At 43.4% G+C, this 23105-nt stretch overlaps 1 protein-coding gene across 1 annotated transcript; it reads right to left on the bottom strand.

Annotated features, from left to right (window-relative positions):
* Positions 1-373: 373 nt before the first annotated feature.
* On the bottom strand, positions 374-15853 carry SH2D1A (SH2 domain containing 1A). Its single transcript, XM_009815305.2, has 4 exons — positions 15717-15853; positions 3274-3337; positions 776-911; positions 374-414 (listed from the first exon to the last, which is right to left on the bottom strand). The coding sequence occupies exons 1-4, from the start codon at positions 15851-15853 to the stop codon at positions 374-376; spliced, it is 378 nt and encodes a 125-aa protein (XP_009813607.2).
* Positions 15854-23105: the final 7252 nt, after the last annotated feature.

Genomic DNA, 23105 nt, shown 5'->3' with positions numbered 1-23105 from the left:
AAAGCAAAGCAGAGTCCAAAGTTAAGTCATGTAAAATTAGTAACTAATTATTAATTAGGACCTAATCTTGAAGTGAAAAATATTTTGTACTTGAGAGTACAAAGAGCAAAAACAGACTTTACACTATTTAGTAGCTGATATTTTTTTTATCCTCCCTTACAAAAAAAAAAAGAAAAAAAACCCTAAATTCAAACATTCTGAAACTTAAAACTTCTAAATTTTGAGCTAGAAATTCTATGAAATACACATTTCTGCAAATGTTACAAAAAAACTCATGGAGTTGTATTAACTATCATATAAATTGTTCTATTCTAGAGCACGGACTAGAGGAGACGCTGGAAGATATGGTTATGTCACACTTGGGGAAATGTCTTCATGATGGCTGCAGGTGGAAGTCACGGCCTTCATTTCTCCCTAAGAAAAATAATCACAAAGATATGAAAGGATGAACACTGCAAGAAAATAGACAGATCAGAAGGTTCATACCCACAAGAGCGAGGGTGCTGGGGAGGGTGGGTAGCCACCGTCGGTATAGCACTCAGGAATACATACTCAAAACCCATTTTCTCACCCCATTGACAGGCCCTATCCCTAATGACCACCTGAGTGCCAGCATTTCGCTCACATGGTAGCGCAGTTAGGGCGTATTTTTTGCCAATGCCACCCTGCTGACTAGTTCAGGTCAAAGATGCAAATAAATTTAAAAACCTCCATCCCCGCCACCGTGGAAGGCTCTGCTCAGCCATAGCCGAGGCTCCCTCAGCCCCACAAGTACCTGGGGGGTATTTGGCTTTCGCGTGGTTGACGACTGGGTGCTGCAGAGGTGTTACGATGCCTTGGTCGGGTTTCTGGAAGGCCGAAATGAGGTTGCGCATTTTCCGAAAGAGCCTCCGGTGGACCCCAGGCGCTGTCTGCGAAGCCAAAGGGTGAGAGGGGATGCTGGGTGCCGAGCGTCTGTGCCGGGCTCGGGGCGCAGGCACAGAAGCTTTGTTCTCAGAAATGCACACACCGCCCAGGGAAGGAGCCAGCCCTTCACTTGGACCCCCTGATGTGCCAAGTAAAAATGAGTCAATGATGAGCCGTACTGCTCTCCTCCTTCCCCCGGAGCGTTGCGGCCTCCCTGCACTAAGAGCTGTTTCCAGCAGTGTGGTGATACAAGGCTGGAAGAGGGGTGATTTCTTAATCACTGCAAGAGAAACCCAGAGCTGCCGTGCTTATTAGGCAAATTCCCAAGTGATCTTTCGCTATTTCTGACCCTGATTTATTGCAGCCAGTGATTTAACCTCCAGCCTGGGGTTTATGGGTAAGGTGCTTCCAGCCTGGAAATACCAGTAAGACAATCTAGAGAGCTACCTGGCACGTACTGGGGAGGGGGAGTCCTCACACCACTAAATTCAGGCATGGACACCGCCTCTTTGCAAGCCTTTCTCTGAGCATTCAATGCTGGCTTATGTGTTCATTGCGTATTCCCATCTATCGCTGAACAAAGGCAGCAGTAAAATGTTACCTAGTTATTAAAAGTGTAAGTTTTTCTATCTTTCTACGTTAGCATCTTTTCAAACACTGTGAAATGAAACTGCGTCTGCTTTTAATCAAAAATCCAATGTTTCTGTTAAATCCTTCAGGGCATTCTCATAATAACTCCCCACCAAAGCCATGGGAGGACAAGCATAGGTCCTGCCGGCATAGTCCCGCCCGAGGGACACCGCTCTCACCCACCAGTCCTGGGCTAAATCCTGCCTCGCTGGCACCAGCTGGAGACTTCGTACTGGCTGGGATTTTACCAGCACTGGGCTAATTTCCCTGCTTAGTCCTTGAAAGACGGGTGCGACCCACGCTTGCTCACAGACTAACCAGCCCCAGGGAAGGAAGCAGAGGCAGGAAAGCACCAGCTGCAGCTGGAGCCTGTTTTGGCCTTGGAGGCACATTTCGTGAGGATAAGTTGGATTTAGGCTGCTGCTCCTAACAGCTGAGGCCAGCATGGTCTTAGCAACATTTACATAGAGGTTTCCGTTTGCTTAAAGGAAGGGTTGGTATCACGGGTCTTAGCTAGCACCTTTCCCTGCAGAGGATGTATTGAGAGTCCTGGGCCTTCAGGACACCTACGCTGTGAAATATAGATAAGGTTTGCCTAAAATACAGCGAGGGAAAGCCCAAGGCCCATGCATAGGAAGCCAGGGGAGGTCATGGGGGAGGAGTTGTAGCAGGCCTATATAACACCAGAAAAAACCTCACTGCCGATGTTGACGTTACTTGGGGCCAAAACGGGCTGCAGCCTCACTCGGGGAATTATCCTCCACAGGTGGAGGTCCCTGGGGGTCCCTTCCTGAGGCACCAGTGCTTGCCCTGCACCCCGTCCCAAAAACCCTCCTGCTTGGCAGTGCAAATCTGCAGGGTGCTCCCAATGCCTTGCGGGAACGAATGAGGGCGTTCTTCCTGGGTACCGTTCCCAAGGGCAACACGGATAATTATTTACTCCTCAGTAACGTGAGTCACTTTTAGTCCCCGACCTGCTTCTGAGTAACCCCAGGAATCAGTCTTGTCTTCCAGAGCACTGCAACCACTTCTATTATAATAATGGCCAAGGAATTATGCCTGTCTAGAAATTATTTAATGTTTGTAATCAATGTTCATTAACGTGCAAACAGAAAGCTAATTATGAATTAATACACAGAGTACATCCAAAGAACAAGGCCTTCATAAAAGAAATACAGGTTAGCATCCCGATTCCATCAACCCAAACAGTTGTCTATTTGTTGTCAATTTGCAATATGTGTATTGCAAATGGTGTTATTCTAGACTTGAGTTACCAGTTTCTTATCAGACGGGTGAAAACATATTTTGTATCAAGTTTTGGCTACCCTATATATGTTTTGCACCAATGATGAATTAATCTGGAGAGAAATTTACTTTAGAACACTGTAGATTAGATTGAAAATAATTCCCTTAAATATTCTGACATTAATGACAGAAGGGAACTGGATTGTCCTTGTCAAATTATAAAAATACAATATTTTTGCCATTTAAAATGATGCAAAAGAATGCACTATTGCATTATGCAACAGCTGAAATGTAACAGGGAATTAATTTATGAGTTCAAGACTGTCAGAAGTGGCACCAAGACTTCTTAGTGTTGGGCACACTCAAGATTGATTACCTTCAATGAAAATCAGACTATGCAGAAACATGAATAATCTGAATATATTTCATTAAATCAATAGGAACATCAAACAGGATGTAGAAATTTTCAGAAGAGAAAGGAGAAGTACACACCTCAGCGCTCCAGGACCCAGTTTCTGTCTTGGACACTCTGTAGGTATAAACGTAACCCTGATGCCTGTGAAAAAAAAATCAACAGGTATTTATTACTGATTTCTACTGTCAGGCTTCACAAGAGGTACACTCTGTTATGTGGGAGTCAGTTCATCTGCTAACCTTTCCTTAAAAAGAAATTCACCCATAAAGGCTCTAGGTAGATAAAAAAACTGAGGCGCAGGTTGGAAGCAGTGTTCAACCTACGGGGTTCTCTTTGGATGAGAGGGATGGCTTTGACTCAGATCTAGTTTAGCAATATTCAGTTTTTCTAGGTTAAGTGACGTTGCTTTCATTCCTGCCTCAGCATTTTTATTTTTTTTTTCAGTGACCTCCTTTTACTGACACACACCAGACATCATACTTTCCCTGGAAAAGGAGAAGCTGTATTATTGGCAGGTAGCATTACTGTATTGTGAGTGATTTAAATGCAGATGTTCCCATAAACAATAGCATGAGTGTAAGTTGTTTGGAAAGCTAGACCCACAAAAGCGAGGTAAATTGCTCTTTGCCTTGCCCATACATTCCTAATTCTCAAATACTGATAAAGGAGACGTCTAAGAGTGTGGAATCTTCCTTCTTTTTACATCTAATTTGCATCTTTTGCAAATAAGGAGTCATACACTAGTAACACAAGACATACTCGTGTCCTGAGTCAGTCTGGCTTCTCTTACAAACCCAACACAGTGAATGATTTACATGGTGGATTATTATACTCATATCCAAAAATTTAACTCAGAAGTAGAGACAATTGATAGTAGTTCCGTGGGTGCAACCTCAGCTTAGATGGTATCAGATAAGAAAGATTGTATTTCACACTACATCATAGATTTACACGAATACATAGCAGGATTTTAGGGACCATTCCCTATTTCAGCATCAATTCTTAGTCTTAAGAAAGCAGAAAAATACTATATTTCTTTCCAATTACACTTGGTATTATAGGAGTTACTACAAAATAGCAGAAACCATCAATGACACAGATACCGTATGATTGCAATTACTTACGCTCCATGTCATGGCTCCTGGATAAATTCTTGTTAAAAAGTCATTACAGCAACCTTTGCAAAGCGGTGTCGGATATAAATTACCCAAGCAGGAAGTTGTTAACAGCTGTCACACTGCTACAACCCCACGAAGTGGGAGCAAAAATGCCTGTCGTGATTTGTGAGCTCTCCCCCCACCACTCGACTCCCACTGTGATTAAATACGGAGGCGGAGGACACAAAGCCGTTCCCTCCTGTCGGGGCTGCTGCGGGGACAAACTCCCTGTGCAGCAGCTGAGACACTGCTCTCCTCCTCGTGTAGAGGAATATGCCTGATGCAGCCCCACGATCCCACCACAACTTCGTCCACCTCTTCATGTTAACCAAGGGAGCATTTTCCCCAGAGACACGAATTTCCACTTGGCCCCAGATGGACATAAAAGTGGCCGGCTGTGCTCACTTCATGGAAACCTAAGGAGGAAAACAACCGCTGCTACCCCCACTTCTTACCCCAGCCTGCTGTGGCTGCGGGCGGAGGGAAGGACGTGGAAGGACAACACTGTTCTCCTGCCCATGCCATGGCACAGCAGTCACTGGTGTTTGAGGCCACAGCTCAAGCCTGATGATTGCTTAAAAGCATATCCCTCTATGCCGCTAGATATGTTCATGTTCAGGGAATCCAATGTCCCCCATTAGGGCCCTCAGACAATCTCATACCATCACATCCTTTCTTAAAACCTCTGAGAGCTGTGCCTGTATTGTCAGCTTGTCATGACCAGCTGATGTTCACATTAATCTTTTCTTTTTAGAAATCACGAGGGGCTTTCCTGCACCTACGTATGTAGCATGCCAGCCAATATATGGTTACTGAAACTAGGATTTTACAGGCCATAGGGTACTGGGAAACACCAGAGAGGTCCTGGCATTTTGTCCCCTCTCTTTGAAGTGGGTATTTGACCATCTCCACAGTGATTTTTTTTCTAAGCCTCAAAACCAACAGAATCAGTACGTAAAAATCTAAAACTCACTCTCTTGCCTCCTGTTTTTAATAATACACTGTGCATATTACCCATGCTTGTTCTCTGTTGTCCCAAAGCATTCCGACTGCTTCAGTCCCTTTAAACTCTGATTTCTCCACAAATGGCTCAGTTGTCTGGAAAGCTACCCTCGGTTCTTTCTTTTGTCATTGTCTCTACCCAAGAGATTGCATGACTTGAAGTGGTTGAGGGGCTGGGGTGCTGCCCCGACTCTGAAATGTCTGATGGCTTTCAGCACTCTGCCAAAAGGGTTTACTAAGCTGGACAAATTGAAAAATAGAGGTCAGATAAAGTAATATTCAGGGCCAAAGCAGGGTGAGGTATAAGATAGACACTTATCCTGCATTTTTCAAAAAATTCCACTGTAAATATTTCAAGCGAGCCCAGAGAAAGCACAAAGGATAGCTCAGATTAAAAACCCACGAGATACAGAAAAAGCAACAAGACTTTGGGAACATGGACACTTTGAGCACAGCATGGAGAATGGGAGGAGTATGACAGTGCTGTCACAGCCTTGGGGAGGGACAAGTGAGAGCTTTCCACTCACCTGGCAAATGTACATTTTTTTCCCAGAGGAGGAAAGACTGAAAGGCCTGAAGGCCTGCTCAAGCTGAAAAATACAACATTATCATGTGTTGTGGGCTCTGAAGCCATCAGTAACCACAGCCACTATGTAGACGGGGGATTGCCCAGGACCACCACACCTGCTTCTTCAAAGGAAATGCACAAAGGAAGGAGGAGGCATTTTGTTAAGAAGGTGAACAGCTAGATCTTCCCATCTAACTACTTTCCATTGGGATCTTTGTTTCCACAAAATGAATTACAGCTCTTCTGATAAGTACTCTCCCAACGAATACGATCTTATCAAAACTTTCTGTTAAGCAGCAGGAACTTACTTCATTACCACTTCAAAGCGCTTTTTACTTTCCACGTGCGAGTGGCATGATTTTGATGAGCCAAGTTCTCTTTACTGCTACATGGGCACAGCCTCCCATGAGAAAGGTTTTTATGATTTAAACTACCCAACATTAACTGAGATCAGTTTGGACTGAAGGAAGATCAAGGTGTTTTTCTTAAAACAAAAATTAAATACAAAACTTAAAATTGAGATTGTATAGAACACTACCTTCCAAAGAGCAAAACACGTAACACCAGGCAAAAGCAGGTGGAAAAGTGCATTTACTGGAGCTTAGGTCTCAGGAGATGAGAAACTCCCCAGTCACCATGAGGGGACAGCTCAGTTTTCTACATTTTACTCAATTCATGGCAGAAAAAAGCTCCTAGTGTGACACAATGTTCCTACATGTGGTGTGGCCACGTAGCTAAAGCCAAAACCCAAACACTATGTGGCCTGGGCATGGTGCTAGTCACCTGGGGCCTCTCACACAGCTTGTGCTTTGAAGCCGTTACCTGGTGAGATGCAGACCAAGTCCCCCTCTCAGTGACCTGAACTCCTCTCTCTGCTGGACAAAATCAGCAGGAGATGGACACGTGTCACTGAGAGAAGGATTTCAGAGAGCACTCTTACAGTGACGCTGACGTATCAGCATATCTTGGAGGAGGACCAGCTCTTGACACCCAGACAAAGACCCAATGAAGGGCTCCCCCATCCCTTCCTCTGGCCCGAGGACGGCCACAAGCTTCACTCACAATTGCAAAGCTCCTCTTTCATGCCGGTGAAGCTCAAGGGACAGGAGCAATCGTGAATTAACAGCTTGATGAACAAGGCCCTATAAATTTTTGATCAAAGGCAAAAAATGCCAAAATGCTGATGAGGGGAAACAGAAAACAGCCATTGCTGTAAGGACAATACTGGATAGCACTTACAAAAGAGTGGTTTGGTCAACACTGATGAGATTTTTATGTCACTTCACTTATTTTTTTTCATCTCCATAACAAAGGATGTGTTATACCAGCTGGGAACTGTACTAGCACTGTCTCTGTTGCAATACAATTGCTGGGAAAACTTTGTCAAAGGAAAATCTAGGAAAAGTTGCTATTACAGGAAACAGTCCGCTTTACATTATAGGCTTTTTTCTTTATAGCTAGGTAATTCCTCCCAAAGAGCTACAAAGGCATCATTCACAGATGACATACTGAGACAGCATCTGTCTACCTGTCCTCTCCACTCCTCCTTTTCAACTGTGATCAGACTTGTTAAAGCCAAATTTACTTTAACAGGTGAATAATTACAATCTTCTGCACCATTGAAATAGCCAGAGGATATTAGCCGCATGCTGCAGATTAAAATTAACCATGACATTTCAGCTGCATGGTATATTTTAAAATCATTTCCAAATGTTTTGTATCTCAGTTGGGAAATTTTATTCAACTAATTTGTATTCATTTCTGGGTCAAAAATGGAACAAATATAAAGGGAGAAAGACAGAGAGACAGGGGAAAGCCATGTCAGCAATAAATGACATCAATTTCTTCCTCTTTACATAGCTTTCTCTTCTGATGTCTTTGCACTATATCAATCAGCTCTTCTTACCTGGTATATCTGCATCCTGGCCTTACCTTGGAATTTCACTTTACAATATTGCTTAAGAACCAGACAGTGGTGTGGCATACAAACAGTGGTCCTGAGCATTATATACTGCCCATACTCAGTTTCTTGTAACTTTGCCACATTTCAGCCTTTCAGACTGAAATTTTGTTCCTTAGGTGTTTGCCTCAACCTTATTTAGGGGTGGAGAATGCAGAAGTGCCAGAAAAGGGGACATGTTAGGCATAACAATGCTTTTCCCACATTAAAAAAAATCTTTCCAATTGTTGGGGCTTTTGCCCAGTTTTTAGCTTAAGATGTAAAATCCATTTGAAGGAAGATAGATCTCTTGCAGTCACTGAGAGAACGCAGTGGTGGCTGTCTAGGCTGCAAGAGAGGCATTCTCTAAAGGTTGTTAGCAGTTGTAGCTGCACCGTGCCCAGGCTGGCTGTACCATGGGCACTCAGCTAAGCAGCGTCCACTATCTCAAGCCATGAGCAATATATCTATGTTGCCTGGCCTGGATTAGCAGGGAAAAAGCAGAAGGTAATTTAGATTGGCATATTGGAAAGGAAGATTGGGACTGGGTGGGGTGGATGTGGAAGGAAAAAAAAGGGGACCTATGTCTATGTAAGCTGGACAGGGAAACAGCAATGAAAACTGAACCCCTGGAAGAGAGTAAGACTAAATGAGTAAGGAAGGGGATATACGGAGGTGAAGAATGAGGGGGCTTGAATTGGGAGCAGCATAAAATGCTGGAGGGGTGAAAAAGCCAGGAATAGAAGATGGGTGGTTTGGGAGCATAAGATGTGTGAAACAAGGAGACAGCAATGCAAGCAAGGTCAGCGGGCTGTACAGAATACCACTGGGTAGTCTCAAAATCCATTCCCATGACCCACACATCGGGAACCCAGAGCTAAGGGGTAATGCAGACCTGAGCCTCCTGTGTCACAGTTTCTCTTGTGTGCAACAGAGTTAACAAATTCTTCATCTCACAAATTGAGATAATACTTAGAAACCACTACAAAGATGAGTACTACTAATGCTATGGAGATGAGTACTACAGGAGAGCTCGTGGGGGACTCAGTACTTTCAGAGTGGGGGATCAATGGCAGACAGCAGATAACATAATGAGCATGAGAGGTCAAGTTGCAGCCACCTCTGCCTTATCCAGAGGTGTTGGATGCAGGTTGTAGATCAGCTCCTGAATGCCCAGTCAGAGGGACCAGCCTCAGGCAGCACCCCGGTGGGCAACCCTGTATGGGGAACGTGGGCGATGGCGTGGGCACCACAGTGGCTACAGAGGTGAGAGATGGTTTCCATAGAGCCAAAACTCATGAGGTCAGGGGAATCCACAGCAGTGCCCGGGAGCCTGCACATCCCACACGTGTGCTCATCAAGGTCTCCCCTGCCCAGGGTATCCCTGAGCTGCAGGGCCTCTCCCACACGACAGAAGTGACAGCTGCCAAAATGATGAAACAGTCAATCCAGCTGTCCACTTCTTTCTTTTTCTTTCTTTTTCCTTTTTAATTGTTATATTTCTGCTTGGTTTATTAATCATGGAAAGGCCAAAAAGTCTTGTTATTTAATGTAGGAGAAAATCCTATTTAAGCTTACAGCTCCTCACTCTGTCCTGGAATTTGCATTTTCTGGTTGACAAGCAGCCTGGTTCCTGCCTTATTTAGGTCTCAGACATACAATCAAGGTACAGCAACTTAGCAATTACCACCCATCAGCTAACCCAAGCTGAAGAAATAGCATTCACATTGAGATGATGTGCAAGATACAACCTGTATGTCAGCAAGAGTGAATGAAATAGTTTGAAGCAGTGTTTACAACATCTGAAAAGCCCAACAGTGTTACTGTAGCAGCGCTCTATACACACCCACTTGAGTTCACGCTGCTGTCACTGATTCCCCTGCCAACACTTTTTGTGGCAAAAATTCACCCATGATAGTGAATCAGTAACTAGTATTAGCTTGCCGTAATGCTGTAGCATTATGAAGCAAATGACCTATCTTGATTTTCTCTTCTGAAATTAACAGAAGCTTGTAAGAGCAAGTCAGATCTTGTGAAATGTCTCTGAATTTTTGCACAGATTTCTGTGAAAGATTGTCAGCATCTTCACCACTTGAACACTCCTAACCATGAGTAGAAATGCCACTGAGTTACCTAAAGAGCAAGTGTGTAGCCTTTCTGAGCAGGGTTTGTGTTGGGCTGGTACAAGGTGATGCCAGCCAAAAGCAATGCCTCAAAGAGGAATTTCTTCAAATTTGGAAATAAAATGAGAATTTATTCAAATCTGAGATGCTAAATAGAAGGAAATTACTTTATGGTGGGCCAGTAACTAAGCCTCATGATTTACTGTGTCCTCCAGAATAGTACATCACCAAGGCAAAAACTTAGGAAATAAGGTTATCTGGTGAAATTTCTTTCACTTTAGGCAAAACTGAGAAGAGCTACAATAGATAAAACACTGTCAATAGCCTTGTAAATGTTACCATTTTGTATTTCTATGAAACATTTCTTGATTTGTTTGGAAGTAATTCAGTGTAGCTCTTTTTCAGATTTCCTGTTTCTCTCAGAGCAAGGTAGGCACGGTCTGACCATAAAATCCCTGACCCCGAAATCACTGCTTCAACTAAATCCTCAAAACTCAAGCCTACAAAACTAGGGTAGAGCTAATCTAGGTTCTGTTGGCTGACGATTGTACCCATTCTGTCATTTACAGGTTTGTTAGCGTAGCGGTTACCCACAGTTCAGGCTGTCTGCCTTTCTAAAATCTTTCCAAGAAAAGCCATTGGAATATCTGAAGGCCATTAGCCAAGTTATTCTCAGCAAAGATGAAGCTCACTCTGATTAGCAGGGAGCTGAAATACTCACTGAAATACTCACCTCAGTAGAATTTATCATTGTGCTGTAGAAGACTTTTTTCAAAGCTGAAAATAGTGCGTGATATTTACAACGGCAACCTTGAATTGAGGGGGCTCCTCCGCAGAGAGAAGCTTTTGTTCCAAATTACATTTTAAATTATGATTATTAGGTGCGGTGTTATAATAAATGCAATTATTCTGCCATTTCTATCAAAAATATTACACGGGAAACAAAAGAAATGCTAAGCTGAAGCTGGCTCGTGATCCTGTATTACACCTTCACGCTGTACAGCTGATACATCTGTCGCATCAGAAAGTTTCGGCACGTTGCCTGAACTTGTGCGCTGTGGTTATGGTGACAGAAAAAATAGCACACGTAAAATGTGATAGGACTGCAGCCTATCCCTGTTGCCATTACTGTTGCTTCAAGAGCTCTAAACAGCTTTCTATTCCAGCTTTTGATTATTCTCCACAAATTGAATGCAGCACAGTACATGAATGGCTGGTTTCAAACAAATAATCTGAACATACAGTTTGACAAGTATGTCATGTTTAGCTTACTTAAAGGTCTGAAACAACTACTAACATTCCAGGTAGTTTCAAGTATATGAATTTTAAGACCCAAACTACAAATGCTTTATCTTTGCCAATTCAGGCATGAGCTGCTTGTTTCTGCATGTGTGCTCATATATCTGTAAAGGAAAGCGGTGCTTTTGGCACTCTCAGGCATTTTATTTATGCATTTTTCAGGCACGCTTTAAGAGGCTGCTTCTCAAACTAGCCACCGCTAGCGTGTCCTGTGTCCCCCATTGACTTCATTAGGAGCGGCGTGCACGGAGGATTTCTGAGGGTGCTAAAAACGTCAAATGGGGTATTGAGCAAAGGGGAAACCAGACCAGTAAAGAAAGCTCCCTGGAACAATCAGGTTTTGATACTAAAACCTTGGCGTACTGCATGTAGTGTCTAATGTGTTTACAGGTAAAACGTGTACATTTTTTAAAGCATATGCATTTCATCTATCCCAATTTTCAGGAACAGCAAAAATCTTCTTGCTTTTCAGTGCAATCCTAAAAGATTTCCAGGAAAAGATTGTGCTCCTCTGTTGACACATTCAAAACATGATGAACAACATCCTTGAAGTCTATATTATCAATTTAATCATGGTGTTCATGCAATGAAGATCTTGGGAGCATCTGGTATTAAAAAACTTTGCCAAAATCTGCAGGCAGCACCGCTGTTTGCAGGACCTCAGGGGACACCATTGCAAATCAAAACCTTTGTACTCTTCCATGCATAGTTTAATTGTGGTCTTAAAATATTTATGAAAGTGGGTTCTTTGTGCTTCGCCATAGCCACAGCAAAAAAACATTCTCTCTTTGAAGGCTTGCGGGCATGCCATGTGCACACTGTGACTTCGGACAGCGGAAAGCAGCATTCAAGGAAGGGAAAGCAATGTTTCAGGAGAAACAAAGGGAGAGAAAGCAGATTTCTAGCCAAATGCTCCAACAACAGGGGCCTGCCTGCCGCAGTTATCCGTCTCTGTAGGTCAGGTTTTATGCTACTACCTGTCTCTTTTATGCTTGCCCTGTAAAATCAGTGTCAGTCGCAAGGGATTCATGAAGTCTTTGGCTCTTCTCCTTTTTAAAGGTCAGGGCTCCACTTTTTAATTGGAAAAGCAAAAGGCGAATGAGCCTGACCGTGAACACTGCTGCCCTTATTACGTGCCTTAGGAGGCTCAAAGACTGGCTGAATATGTTAGGGCTTTTTGGGGATGCCTGGGAACGGGGCGGGAGGTGGTGGTGGCATTACAAACTTACGCAGTTGGAAAAAGGAGGCATTGTTTGAGCCTAAGCAGGACTTAACAATTACTGTACCTGGATCTTGAAGCTGCAGAGCAGCAACCTACGTGAGTTCAAGCTGATGACAGTATTGTCATCTAAATATTTGTTTAATGACTTTTTTGATAAATGTTTCTTTTCTTTTCATCAGAACCGTGCCTTTTCAATTTGACAAATCCCTTCTTCCGCCATGCTAAAAAAAAAAAAGAACCCTACGAAGGCTTGGATCTGGGGAGCTGGGGGGTTTTAGGTTTGTTTTGGTTTACTTCTTCAGGGAAGTGTAGCGAGGGGAAAAAAAGACAGACTGAACATGCTTTGATTTTGGAAAACTGGACTATTTTTCTCTTTTTCTTTTCTAAGAGCAATAGAAACATCGCTGGCAGTATGAAATGTTTCATTTCTATTAGAAATTGTCATTGGAAAGATGTAAAATTTTTTGTTTAGCTCTGATACTTATTGCAATATATCTAACGGCTGACCAGCTTTGTTTGTCGTGTTTCAGAGACCACTTCAGCACTTCCAGTACATACATGTTTTGCCTAATCTTGATATATCTAGGTATTCCTAGAGTGATCTTTAGCACAGATTCTGAACTGAAATGTACATTTCTGAATAACTTTGTTATTCCTAAAATTTCCACTATTTATTTAGAAGGAAGTATAGAAAAGCAGAGAAGTACTTACCCTTTCTTTTCTTTTCTTTAAACAGTGAATACAGCAACTGCATGTTTCCCTCAGTTTTTACCAAAGCTCTCATGCACATACATGCTTGCCACCTGTTTCATCTCTGTGCATGATGTTCAGACTGGAATTCTGGGGGGTTGGGTCCATTGGTTTATTTTACCAAAGCCAAGCTTAGCATCCTCCATTGAATATATATCTACATCTCTCGTGCCTTCCCTACTTCCTCCTCCAATCTCTCCACGAAAGTGCTCTGCTTTGGTAAACTTTTGCCTGTCAAAGCACTTCTCTAGTTTATGGCGCACATTTCTTCAAACTGTCATTGCTATCTTCAGTGTGAGACCATTTCCTGGTATCTTTATGATAACTGTCTCCAAAGTTATTGTGTGATATGTTGTTGACTGTATCTGCTATTTCTTACATAATGCTCTGAATTGAAATATTAAGAAGTATTGGAACCAAGACTTAGCTCTAGCATTTTTCAGCCACCTTTCTCTCTATATCAGATCATACTCATCGTAACATTTTTCATTTAATTTTTTATCTGGATTTATCCAAGATGCTATTGAAAATTTCCCTTATAAAAAATTTACTGAGGATCTATATTCTATAAGAAGCCTGTATAACATTCACCAGTAATATTGTTTGGTTTTACCCCTTTGCTTATCATATATATGTTTGAATGCAACGTAACATGAAGTGGCCCATAATTTCCAGAAACAATTAGGTAGGTTCTGTTTCTTACAGAAATCTCTTTTCTTTTCCTCCAAAGATTGCAGAGCTTCATATTAGCAATCCTTTCTGGTTTTCTTATTTTCATTTTATATATTTTATTTTATTTATGACATTTATGACATTTCTTCTGAAGGACATAAATTACCGCTAATAGAACAAATTATCCCAACTGATTTCTGTGCCGATGAAAGACTTTGTTACATACCTAAACCCTGATTTAGACTAACGGTGGACTAATTTTAGGATTCTCTGGTTTATTCAGCATTGTAACATTCTGCCTGACCCTTTCTCTAATGCCTTAGTGTTTCGCCTGCACTGAATGACTTCTGAATGTTAAGGAGATATATCACCCTTTCCTCTGATGGTTATTTAAAAGAGATTCTGCTTTTATTGCCTATTCCCATCACTGGAGTCATAGCACTTCTTACCTCTTGTTATGTCTATTCCATTTTCATTTAACTCAAGATGCTTCTTATTTCCCATTTTTCACTAGCTGTTAAGGTATTTGTTAGCAGTAGCGCCTATCTTGGTTCACCTTCTGATTTCATGAGAGAAGAAAAAATACATCTTCTGCCACAAAGGTCTTTCCTGGAAAGAAGGTTGTGTATTTCTGGATTGCCTATAATCCTCTTGCATGCCTCCATTTACTGATCTACAGCAGGAGAATAATAATGTTCACCCAGGGCTTAATTACGTATTGTTAGAAACATATTCAAGACATCTGGGGAAAACTGACTTAGGAGTCTTCTTCCTCTTCTGTTTTTTTGCCAGGTACCTAAGTGCCCTCTCAGCTCATTTCGTGCTGGCTTTAAAACGGTTTTCTCTTGTATTCCTTCTCCTGCTGAAGTAAGGTGCAAGTGTCTGTTTAGCCTTGGTAGACACATCTTTGTTCTTTCGATGCAATGGCACTTCATTGTACAGCATTATCTCTCAGGACTTCTGAGACTTCTGCTTTTGCCAAAAGTAGGGTAATTAAATTGCCTCATTAAAATGAGGTCCTATGACTATGAAGTCCCCTAGCTCCCTCAGGGAAACCTCTCTACCCTCTCTCTGACAGACCATCCCATCAGATCTTTCCCCTTTCACCCTATTTGATGAAACATCACCACTTAGTTCGTTACCCATCAGTATTTCATGTACTTTACAGGTAGTTTGCTCTAAGCCCAACGGCTGGTGGGACACACAGCCTGACCGAAAGCGTCCTGAAGCAAAGGCACATTCTGGATGACAGCGATCCACGGTACCCTTCCCAATGACAGGGGATACTGGGGATGTTGCTATGCACACCCATGAGCGCATTAGAGAAACAGAAGACAGCGGCCAGAAAGCAAGAGAATTATCCAGCACAAAGAGGCAGCGCGGGTCATCCAGAGTCAAGTTGCCCAGCTCTCCTCCGTGGCACCTCGCTCTTCCTTCCTACGTGCTCCAGCCTTGCTTTCTCTTTTTGTTTTATGCCTGTAGGAAGCATGGGCTCCGCAAGGCAAAACCTGCTCCTCTTCGCTCTGCAAAGGACCCCACACCCCTTATGCACCCCTCTGCCTTAAGTCAAGGTGAAGGAGCCAAAAGCCTCACACATGTCTGGAAACAGTAATGTTAGGACACACTTTGTCTCTGTTAGGCGGGAACACCCCTTACTGTGGATGCAAAGGCTGGAAATCAACTACAACCTGACCAGCCCTTCCCAGCACCCCGATCCCAGCCCTGCTGCCCTCGGCTCCCCGCACCCCGGAGAGGCGATGGCAGCTGCGCGGGGCCGGCCACACTCACAGCACGCAGAGGCAGTAGACTCCCGGGATGCTCTCGCTGTCCCGCAGCAGGTAGCTGCCATCAGTGCCCGCCGCCAGCAGCAGCTTCTCCCCAGTCTCACGGGTGATGGCCCCGTGGTAGACGGGCAGCGCATCCATCCTGGGGCTGTCTCCCGCTGCAGGCAGCTGTCCCTGTGCACGGCGCTGCCTCCGACTGCTCCTCAGCCGTGTGCTCCCCTCAGCATCTCCGTCTCGGTGGCAGATGTAAACAGGATGTGTTCACACCTCTGAAGCCTCCGCACAGGGCGAGACAGCACTAAGGGAAGAGTGAGGAACGAGCACAGCTTTTTTGTGGGTTTTTTTCCTTTGCCCCTTTTTTGTTTTCCTTTTTCACAGGCTGTAACATCCTCACAGCATCGCAGCTTGCACACAGAGGTGTCATTTCACAGCCCACCCTCACCCATGCGGCAGGGATGTGACACGATGAGGCACACAACAGCCGCGGGGCCGACGGCCGCCCTGGGTCGGGGCAGGGAGGCCGGGACCGTGGTGTTACTGTTGGTTGCTTGTCTCCTCTGGCATTAACCCAAGGGGGGACAAAGAGGGGTGAAGCAGGACCCCGAAGGCCCTCTGCAAATCAGGGATTATTTTTTTAACCTCTTATTTTTAAAATCCCCAGGGGTGAGCAACTAGAGGAAGCAAGCTGGCCTCCCGGTCCCTGCCCCACCAGGCCACTCGCCTCAGGCCGCGGGCGCCGAGCACGGCCCCTGCTCCCACAGACGCCGGCCTCCAGCTGATTTACCTCATGAGTGGTTATATTCATAGGCTTTGGTGGTGTTTAATCACTGTTAATGTCAGGGGTGCTCATTATTTCTGCTTGGAGGCAGGCAACAGCCTCAGCACAGGCAAGGAGGCCCCTCACATCCTTTCTGACGCCATCGGTGCTGCTGCCGCCTTCATGTGGCGCGTGAGCGGGCAGCCAAAATCCAGAGACATGTCTGAAAAAGCCATTTCTCTCACCTGCTGTGGCCGCAGACATTTCCTCAGTACGCTTGTCACTTGAAAGCTCCCATATGCATGTGCTTGCAAATGGATCTGTTTGCAAACAAGCTGAAAAATGTGCTTTTATACCCCAGTAGATATTTCCACCCGTGGAAAAACCGAGCGTCTTCCCTGGCGCTGAGCGGCACCGCACGGCAGTGACAAGGCAGCGCTGCCCCTGCAACCTTGGCCGCCGCGCCGGCCCCTTTGGGCTGCAGCCAGCTCAGGGCTGAATTCATCCCCGGCGCGAGGCCGCTGAACTCCGCTGATGAGCCGCGTTCTCACACCTGGGTGTATGAGTAATAACTCACTAAAATATAGCGATAAGTACGGGTCGTGCTTGTGATTGATTCGTTTTAAATTGAGTTTGCTAGCAGGACAGGGCAGAATGAGATCATCTCACCCAGGTGTTCAGAGAATGCTGCGTCCTGGTTGAAGTTTAGGATGGGTGAAAAAAATAGCTCTCTAGATACACACATTTCAGGAACAAAAATTAAATTAAAAACCACCAAAAATAAGGGCTGCTCTTCTTAAGTTTCAATCAATCAAAATGTTTTCTCTTGATCACAGTGCGTGTCTTTCAATTCTGACCTTTAATATAGTTTTTCCTTGAAAACATGTGTTTCAAACTAACTTCAGCTTTTCCTTTTGAGGGATGGGCATTTCTGACCAGTGAGTCACGGGGTAGCTTGTGCGTGGGGCACCGCACCAAAGTCACTGACAGCAAAGCTGCAGCTTTCGGAGGCACCAGGAGCCTCTTGTCCCTCAGGGAGACCCCAGCGAGCGGCCGCCTCCCTGCCCAGCACCTGAGGGGCTGCGAAAGCTGCAGAAAACCTCAGCTGCAGAGGGACTGAAAACTTCCACCACCGTGTTTATGGCTTTTCTATCTTGTTATGCAGGTGTTCATTACCCTGTTTAAGCGAACCTGGGGACTCAGCTATCCTGCTTGGTTTTTTAAACCTGTTGTTAAAGTATTTGCACAAAAAGCTAGAGCTGCTGCCTGCTGCAAATGTAATTAATGCGGATGGTGACAAGGTGTAAGCAAAGCACTGTTCCCTCGTAAAGCTGCTGCCTATTTCTTCTCCTTTTCCAAACTACCTGTACTTGGGGATTTCATCTAACTTGCCCATTTCTTAACCTAGTCTCAATATTAATAGCTGATTTCAGAAAAAGTATGCGTGTAGTTAGCTGAAGAGGAAAAACAACCAGAGTCATCCAGTTCTGCAATTCTCATTGCCCCCCTCACCAGATTTCAACTAAAGCATAAGTAGAAAATCATAAAGCATTTGACTATGAGATGCTCTCTTAATAAGGGAGTCACCACATTACCAGGCCAGCCTGCATACTCCCAGCACTTTGATGAAGCAGTATCTATTACTGTAAAGGAGCTGTAAACACCCAATTTTGCTTTTGTGGGTAAGGAACCCATAAAACTCCAGCTACTGAACCCCAAAGGCCGGACTCCCATACAAATCCCTTTATGGCCACATTGACCAGGGGATACGCAGCTTTTAAGAAGTAATGGAAAGGCTGGATTTTGGCACACAGGACACTAAGCAAGCAGCGAGGCACCAAGCAGGATAAACCAAACCAGAGGACACACGTGCTTCCTGGGCTGAGAAGAGAGAAGCCATGACACGGCTAGCACAGCTCTGCACCACACCACCGAGGCTGGAGAAATCCTCCCTTCTCCCAAACAAGCCATCTTCACAGCAGCTTTGCACTGATGGCACCCAGACTCACACCGACTGCTCCGGTTTTTATCCATGTAATCTTATGCATTTAAAGTGTTGTCTGCCATCCTATTTCGTACTGCTGCATATGCACGGTGGGGCTGAGAAGGCAAACTACAAAATACAGCGGCAGGCTCCGGAGAGTAGGAGAAACAACAGAGAACCAAGCCTCAAAGGGGTGCTGCTCCTGTTTGGACTTAGTCCCCATTGCCTTCCACTGAAAACGGTGATTTCTTTAAGCACCCCGAGGCTTGCCCTGTAGGATGCTGGACACTCCCCTTGTTTTGTTGGGGGAGTATTCAGGATATTCTGGACACCACAGTTTTGTGCCTTCCCTAAATCAGTTCAGCTAGCAGTCCCTGCAGTATACTATAAAAAAAATTATCTAAAAAAGACATGAAGGAAAGGAAGCACTTAAAAGTGCTCTGAAATATTTGGTCATGAAAACCAGGCTTAGAAAGATATGCCTGCATAGACCTCTTGGGTCATCAAGTCTACTTCCCTGCTATCTTAGCCAAACACATCATATAATCCCTTTCAGAAACTCATTAGACTCCATCTTAAAAGTAGCTTGGGGTTTTTTGTTGTTGTTGTTTCCACTGTTCTCATTGGAAAGCAATTGCAGAACATCGTCATTCTGTTGTTTGGAAACCTGCTTCCAATTTCCATCCTAAATTTATTCATGACCAATTTATACTCATTTGTTCTTGTGCCAGTGTTGTCCTTTAGTTTAAATAGATGTTTTCTCTTCCTGGAGCTTATGGCCATGTGGTATTTAGAGCGGCCTCCCTCAGCCTTCATTTTGCCAAACTCCACTCACACTTAAGGCTCTCCCTTCGCACGGTCGCTCTAATTGTCTTTTTTGGTACCTTCCCAAAAATGAAGTGAATCATTTGTGAATAGCGTGCACTATCCTGGCTGACTTCTAACATGCGCCTCATACACAGTTACCGGTGTTTCATTACCCTGGTGAAAATACCTTGCTTCCTATGTTCTGTCTCTTTCCCCTCCTTATTATTTTCTTACCTATGAGCACGCAGGTATAGTAGAAACCTGGTTAACAAGACCCAGATGCATGAACTTGCACTCAAATCCTTCTGAATTTCATCCAATTTATCCTATCCTGGTCCTCAAGGTCACTCAGTTCTTCCTAAATGAGAGTTTTATTTGTCTCTGCAGTGACAGTACCTCCCTCCCTTATGCCACTGGTATATTCCATTAGCACACGCGTATTTTTTATGGGATCATCATTAATAAAAAATGTTAAATAATATCATGCCCAAGACTGATGCTTGGGAAGCTCTACTACCTTCCCTCAGTACTGATCTTCTCCTCCTACTACTCTACTCACTTTCTTATTCACGTTTCAATTTCTGCACTAATCTCCCATTTTAGCTAATAATTTCCCACATGGCACTGTACCAAATGCTGTACTTAAGTTTAGATAATTAGCTCTAAGCACTTCCTTTGTCTAGAAAAATCAATTATGATGATATTTCAGGCACCGGAACTTGTAGAAGTACCTGAGAAGTGGAGGTAGGGGAGACAAAATGAGATTACCTTAAGTTTTTTGAACACCTGCAAAGATTTGGGCTGATTTTCATTTTCAGATGAGCTGCTTCATTCATCCCCAGCAATGACATTTTCATACATTGTTGAATTTTATAACAATTCTGAATATTGTAACACTAATGCAAGAGCACCATTAAAATTCTCCGATATTGTTATTTGAGTGAAAATAAGAATGACCTTCAGGACCTTTATGAAATTAATACTACTGCAGAACTGTTATAGGAAGGCCTTGTATAAAGGGCTATAAAGCAAGAGAAAAAGTAAAATACCTGTATCGGTAGTTTTGCTGATACAGCAATATTATCGTAAATGCCATCCCTGTAAAAGTACTGAAAAAGCAGCTTCAAAATCAGCAGCTATTGCAATGTTTTTGAAAAAATATTCAACTGGCAAAATGCCACATTAAAACACAGCTAACTTTAAATACAATTTTCATTATTTCGTGTCACTTTCGTTTTTAGTGTAATCGAACAAAATATTCAGAACTGTATAGAACAGTATCTGCAGACAGAGACTTGCTAGTCACATAAGAAAGTAATGCTGAGATTCAGTAAAATGATGGTTATTCCACAGAGTACCTGCAGAGTCACCATTATCATGTTTCCTTTTTGAGCTGAAATGAAAGAGGTTGGAAAAAGCAAGCTACAATTAGCAAATGCGTATTTAGCTGTAAGGTCCTGAGCATCAACACAGGATAATCCAAAGAAATTTTGGCTTAAAGTTCACAGGTTAGCGTATATTTCTACAGCCTCCATGTTAGTCATGGTATTCTATGTACGTTGCTTGGGGGAAAAAAAGTTAAAAAAAAAATGGAAGATGGTTATAATAAATAAAGTTTGGATGCAGGTGCGGATTCCAGCTTTATACTCCAGGATACAGACATTGTTCAGATCCCATTCGCTTCGAGAAAGGCCAACCGGTAATACTGGGCTGCCACAGAACTGCTCGAATGTTTGGGCAGTTGTGAGGATGGTTGCAGATCCAGACTTTTGCCCCCTTCAAATTAAACATATAGCCCAGGGAAAATCTCTTTACCTCAGAATATTAAGTCCTCAAGTGGCACATTAGCTGCTGTGAGGATTTCTGTACAGTGCTCAGAACCTGAAAAAATAAACTTTCTCATCACCTGGAAATCAGGTGTTTGGTGCCATCGATCGGAGTTGATTCTGGGGGAGGACTGAGAAGACGAAAGGTTATGGGCCTTTATGAATGAACCGCTTTATACTCATCAACATTTGTCTTCTGAGCACAGGTAAATACACACATACCATAAATGACGACATTTCACCGAACTTTAACAATATTATTTCCTCTGTGTGGTCTCACTGCTTACCTGTGCAGTTGTTTTGAATGCTTTGTGAGTGAGATAACACTAAAATTGAAAGCTACAGAATACGGTGAAATTCATAATAAAAGTTATCTGTGTTTTAATGCGGTTTCTTTTACCGGTTAATATTTCCTACTTCTTCTTTCTCCAGAAGCATTGCAACAGCTGGCTATTTTGCAGGTGCATGTGCATTACCAAGCGGAGATGCCATTTGCGATAACGTCAGCATAAGCAAAACTACTCATAGAAGCTTGCACCTTCTTATTTTCTGCTATTACTCTTTCAACAACCCTTTCCCGTAAAATTTGGCAATGCACGGTTAGTCATAAGTATTAGGCACCCAGCTGCTTTGGGGACCAGGACCTCCATGTCTTTATTATTTAACTGAATCAACTTGAAAGTCGACGGGGCTAAATCACATAATGACACTCTCAGGGAGGAGTAAATGTCCACGCTGGAGCTCTTCCTGGATACATTCCTGCGCGAGCAAGTCTGAAGTTTAATGTAAGCTTTAGAAACTAGATTTCCACACAACACACACGCAGTAGTTAGAATTGATTTGCTGACATCCCGTCCGAGTTCCTAACGGGTATTTATCTGAATTACAACAGCACCGAGTAATTAGGCAAAAATAAGGGCCTTTGTTCTGGAGGAGAGGAAAGTGTATCAATTCTGAACCATATGCAATTGCGTGTCTAATCTCTGCCTGCAATTATTTCAAATGCACATCCAGATGATAGCATTTATATTCATTCTGAGATTCATTGAGTTTGAGGCCAGAAGGGATCATTATACCATCTGGCCTGACCTGCTGGATATCACAGGCCATTACATTTCCCCAATTACCTCTATATTGGGCCCTGTAACATGTGTTTGACTAAAGTATAACTATTTTTGACTAAAGCTTATCTCCCAGAAAGGCATCTAGTCTTGATTCAAAGCCATCAAAAGGAGAGAATCCACTACTTTGTGGGTACTTTGTTCCAATGGCTAATCACACTCACTATTAAAAATGTAGGTCATGTTTCCAATTTGAATTTGTCTGCCTCCAGATTCCATCCGCTGGATCTCGTTATACTTTTCAGAGTTAAGTTAAAAAGCCCTTTGGTACCCATTATTTTTTGCCCTGTGTAAGTGTTTATTCTCCCGAGTCAAGTTGCCTCTCAAATATTTTGTTTTGTTTTTTCTAATAGACTTCACTGAACTCTGAAAAATCACAAGGTAAAGTGTTTTCTCCGGTCCTTCTTGTCTGTGTATTTTCATTTTACCTGGTATCTATTTCAGCAGTGTCCAGCCCCTCCTCGTGGTGCTGACGATGCACGCAAGGAGTGCGGGGGTCTCCGCTGCCTGGAAAGCCTATACTGAATTTCTTTCCTGTTACGAACCTCTGGTCTGTAGCGAAGTCTCTCCTTCCTGGTACACAACTGTAGGGTGAGGCAAACTACACTGAGCTGAAGTTTCATAAATACAGAATTCAGTGTGTACCATTTGATCCCAATAGGACCAGTTTATTGTATAATCCAGGCTTCTTTTATGACTGCGCTCACCTCATCATCCTGTACTATCAATTTGTGCTGCTGTGCAAACTGCTTCACCCGAAACCAAACATTGCTCATGGCAAAATAAAAATGCACTGTGTGCACATTCCTGTTTCCAGCTTGACTTTCTAATATTTTGAGATTCCAGTCATAAGTCTACCTATAACAGCACAAAGGGAAAATATACAGATAGGGGTTTT

The sequence above is a fragment of the Gavia stellata genome, chromosome 14 (genome assembly GCF_030936135.1).
Source record: "Gavia stellata isolate bGavSte3 chromosome 14, bGavSte3.hap2, whole genome shotgun sequence".
NCBI lineage: Eukaryota > Metazoa > Chordata > Aves > Gaviiformes > Gaviidae > Gavia > Gavia stellata.
This window is presented reverse-complemented; position numbering and strand designations above follow the sequence as displayed.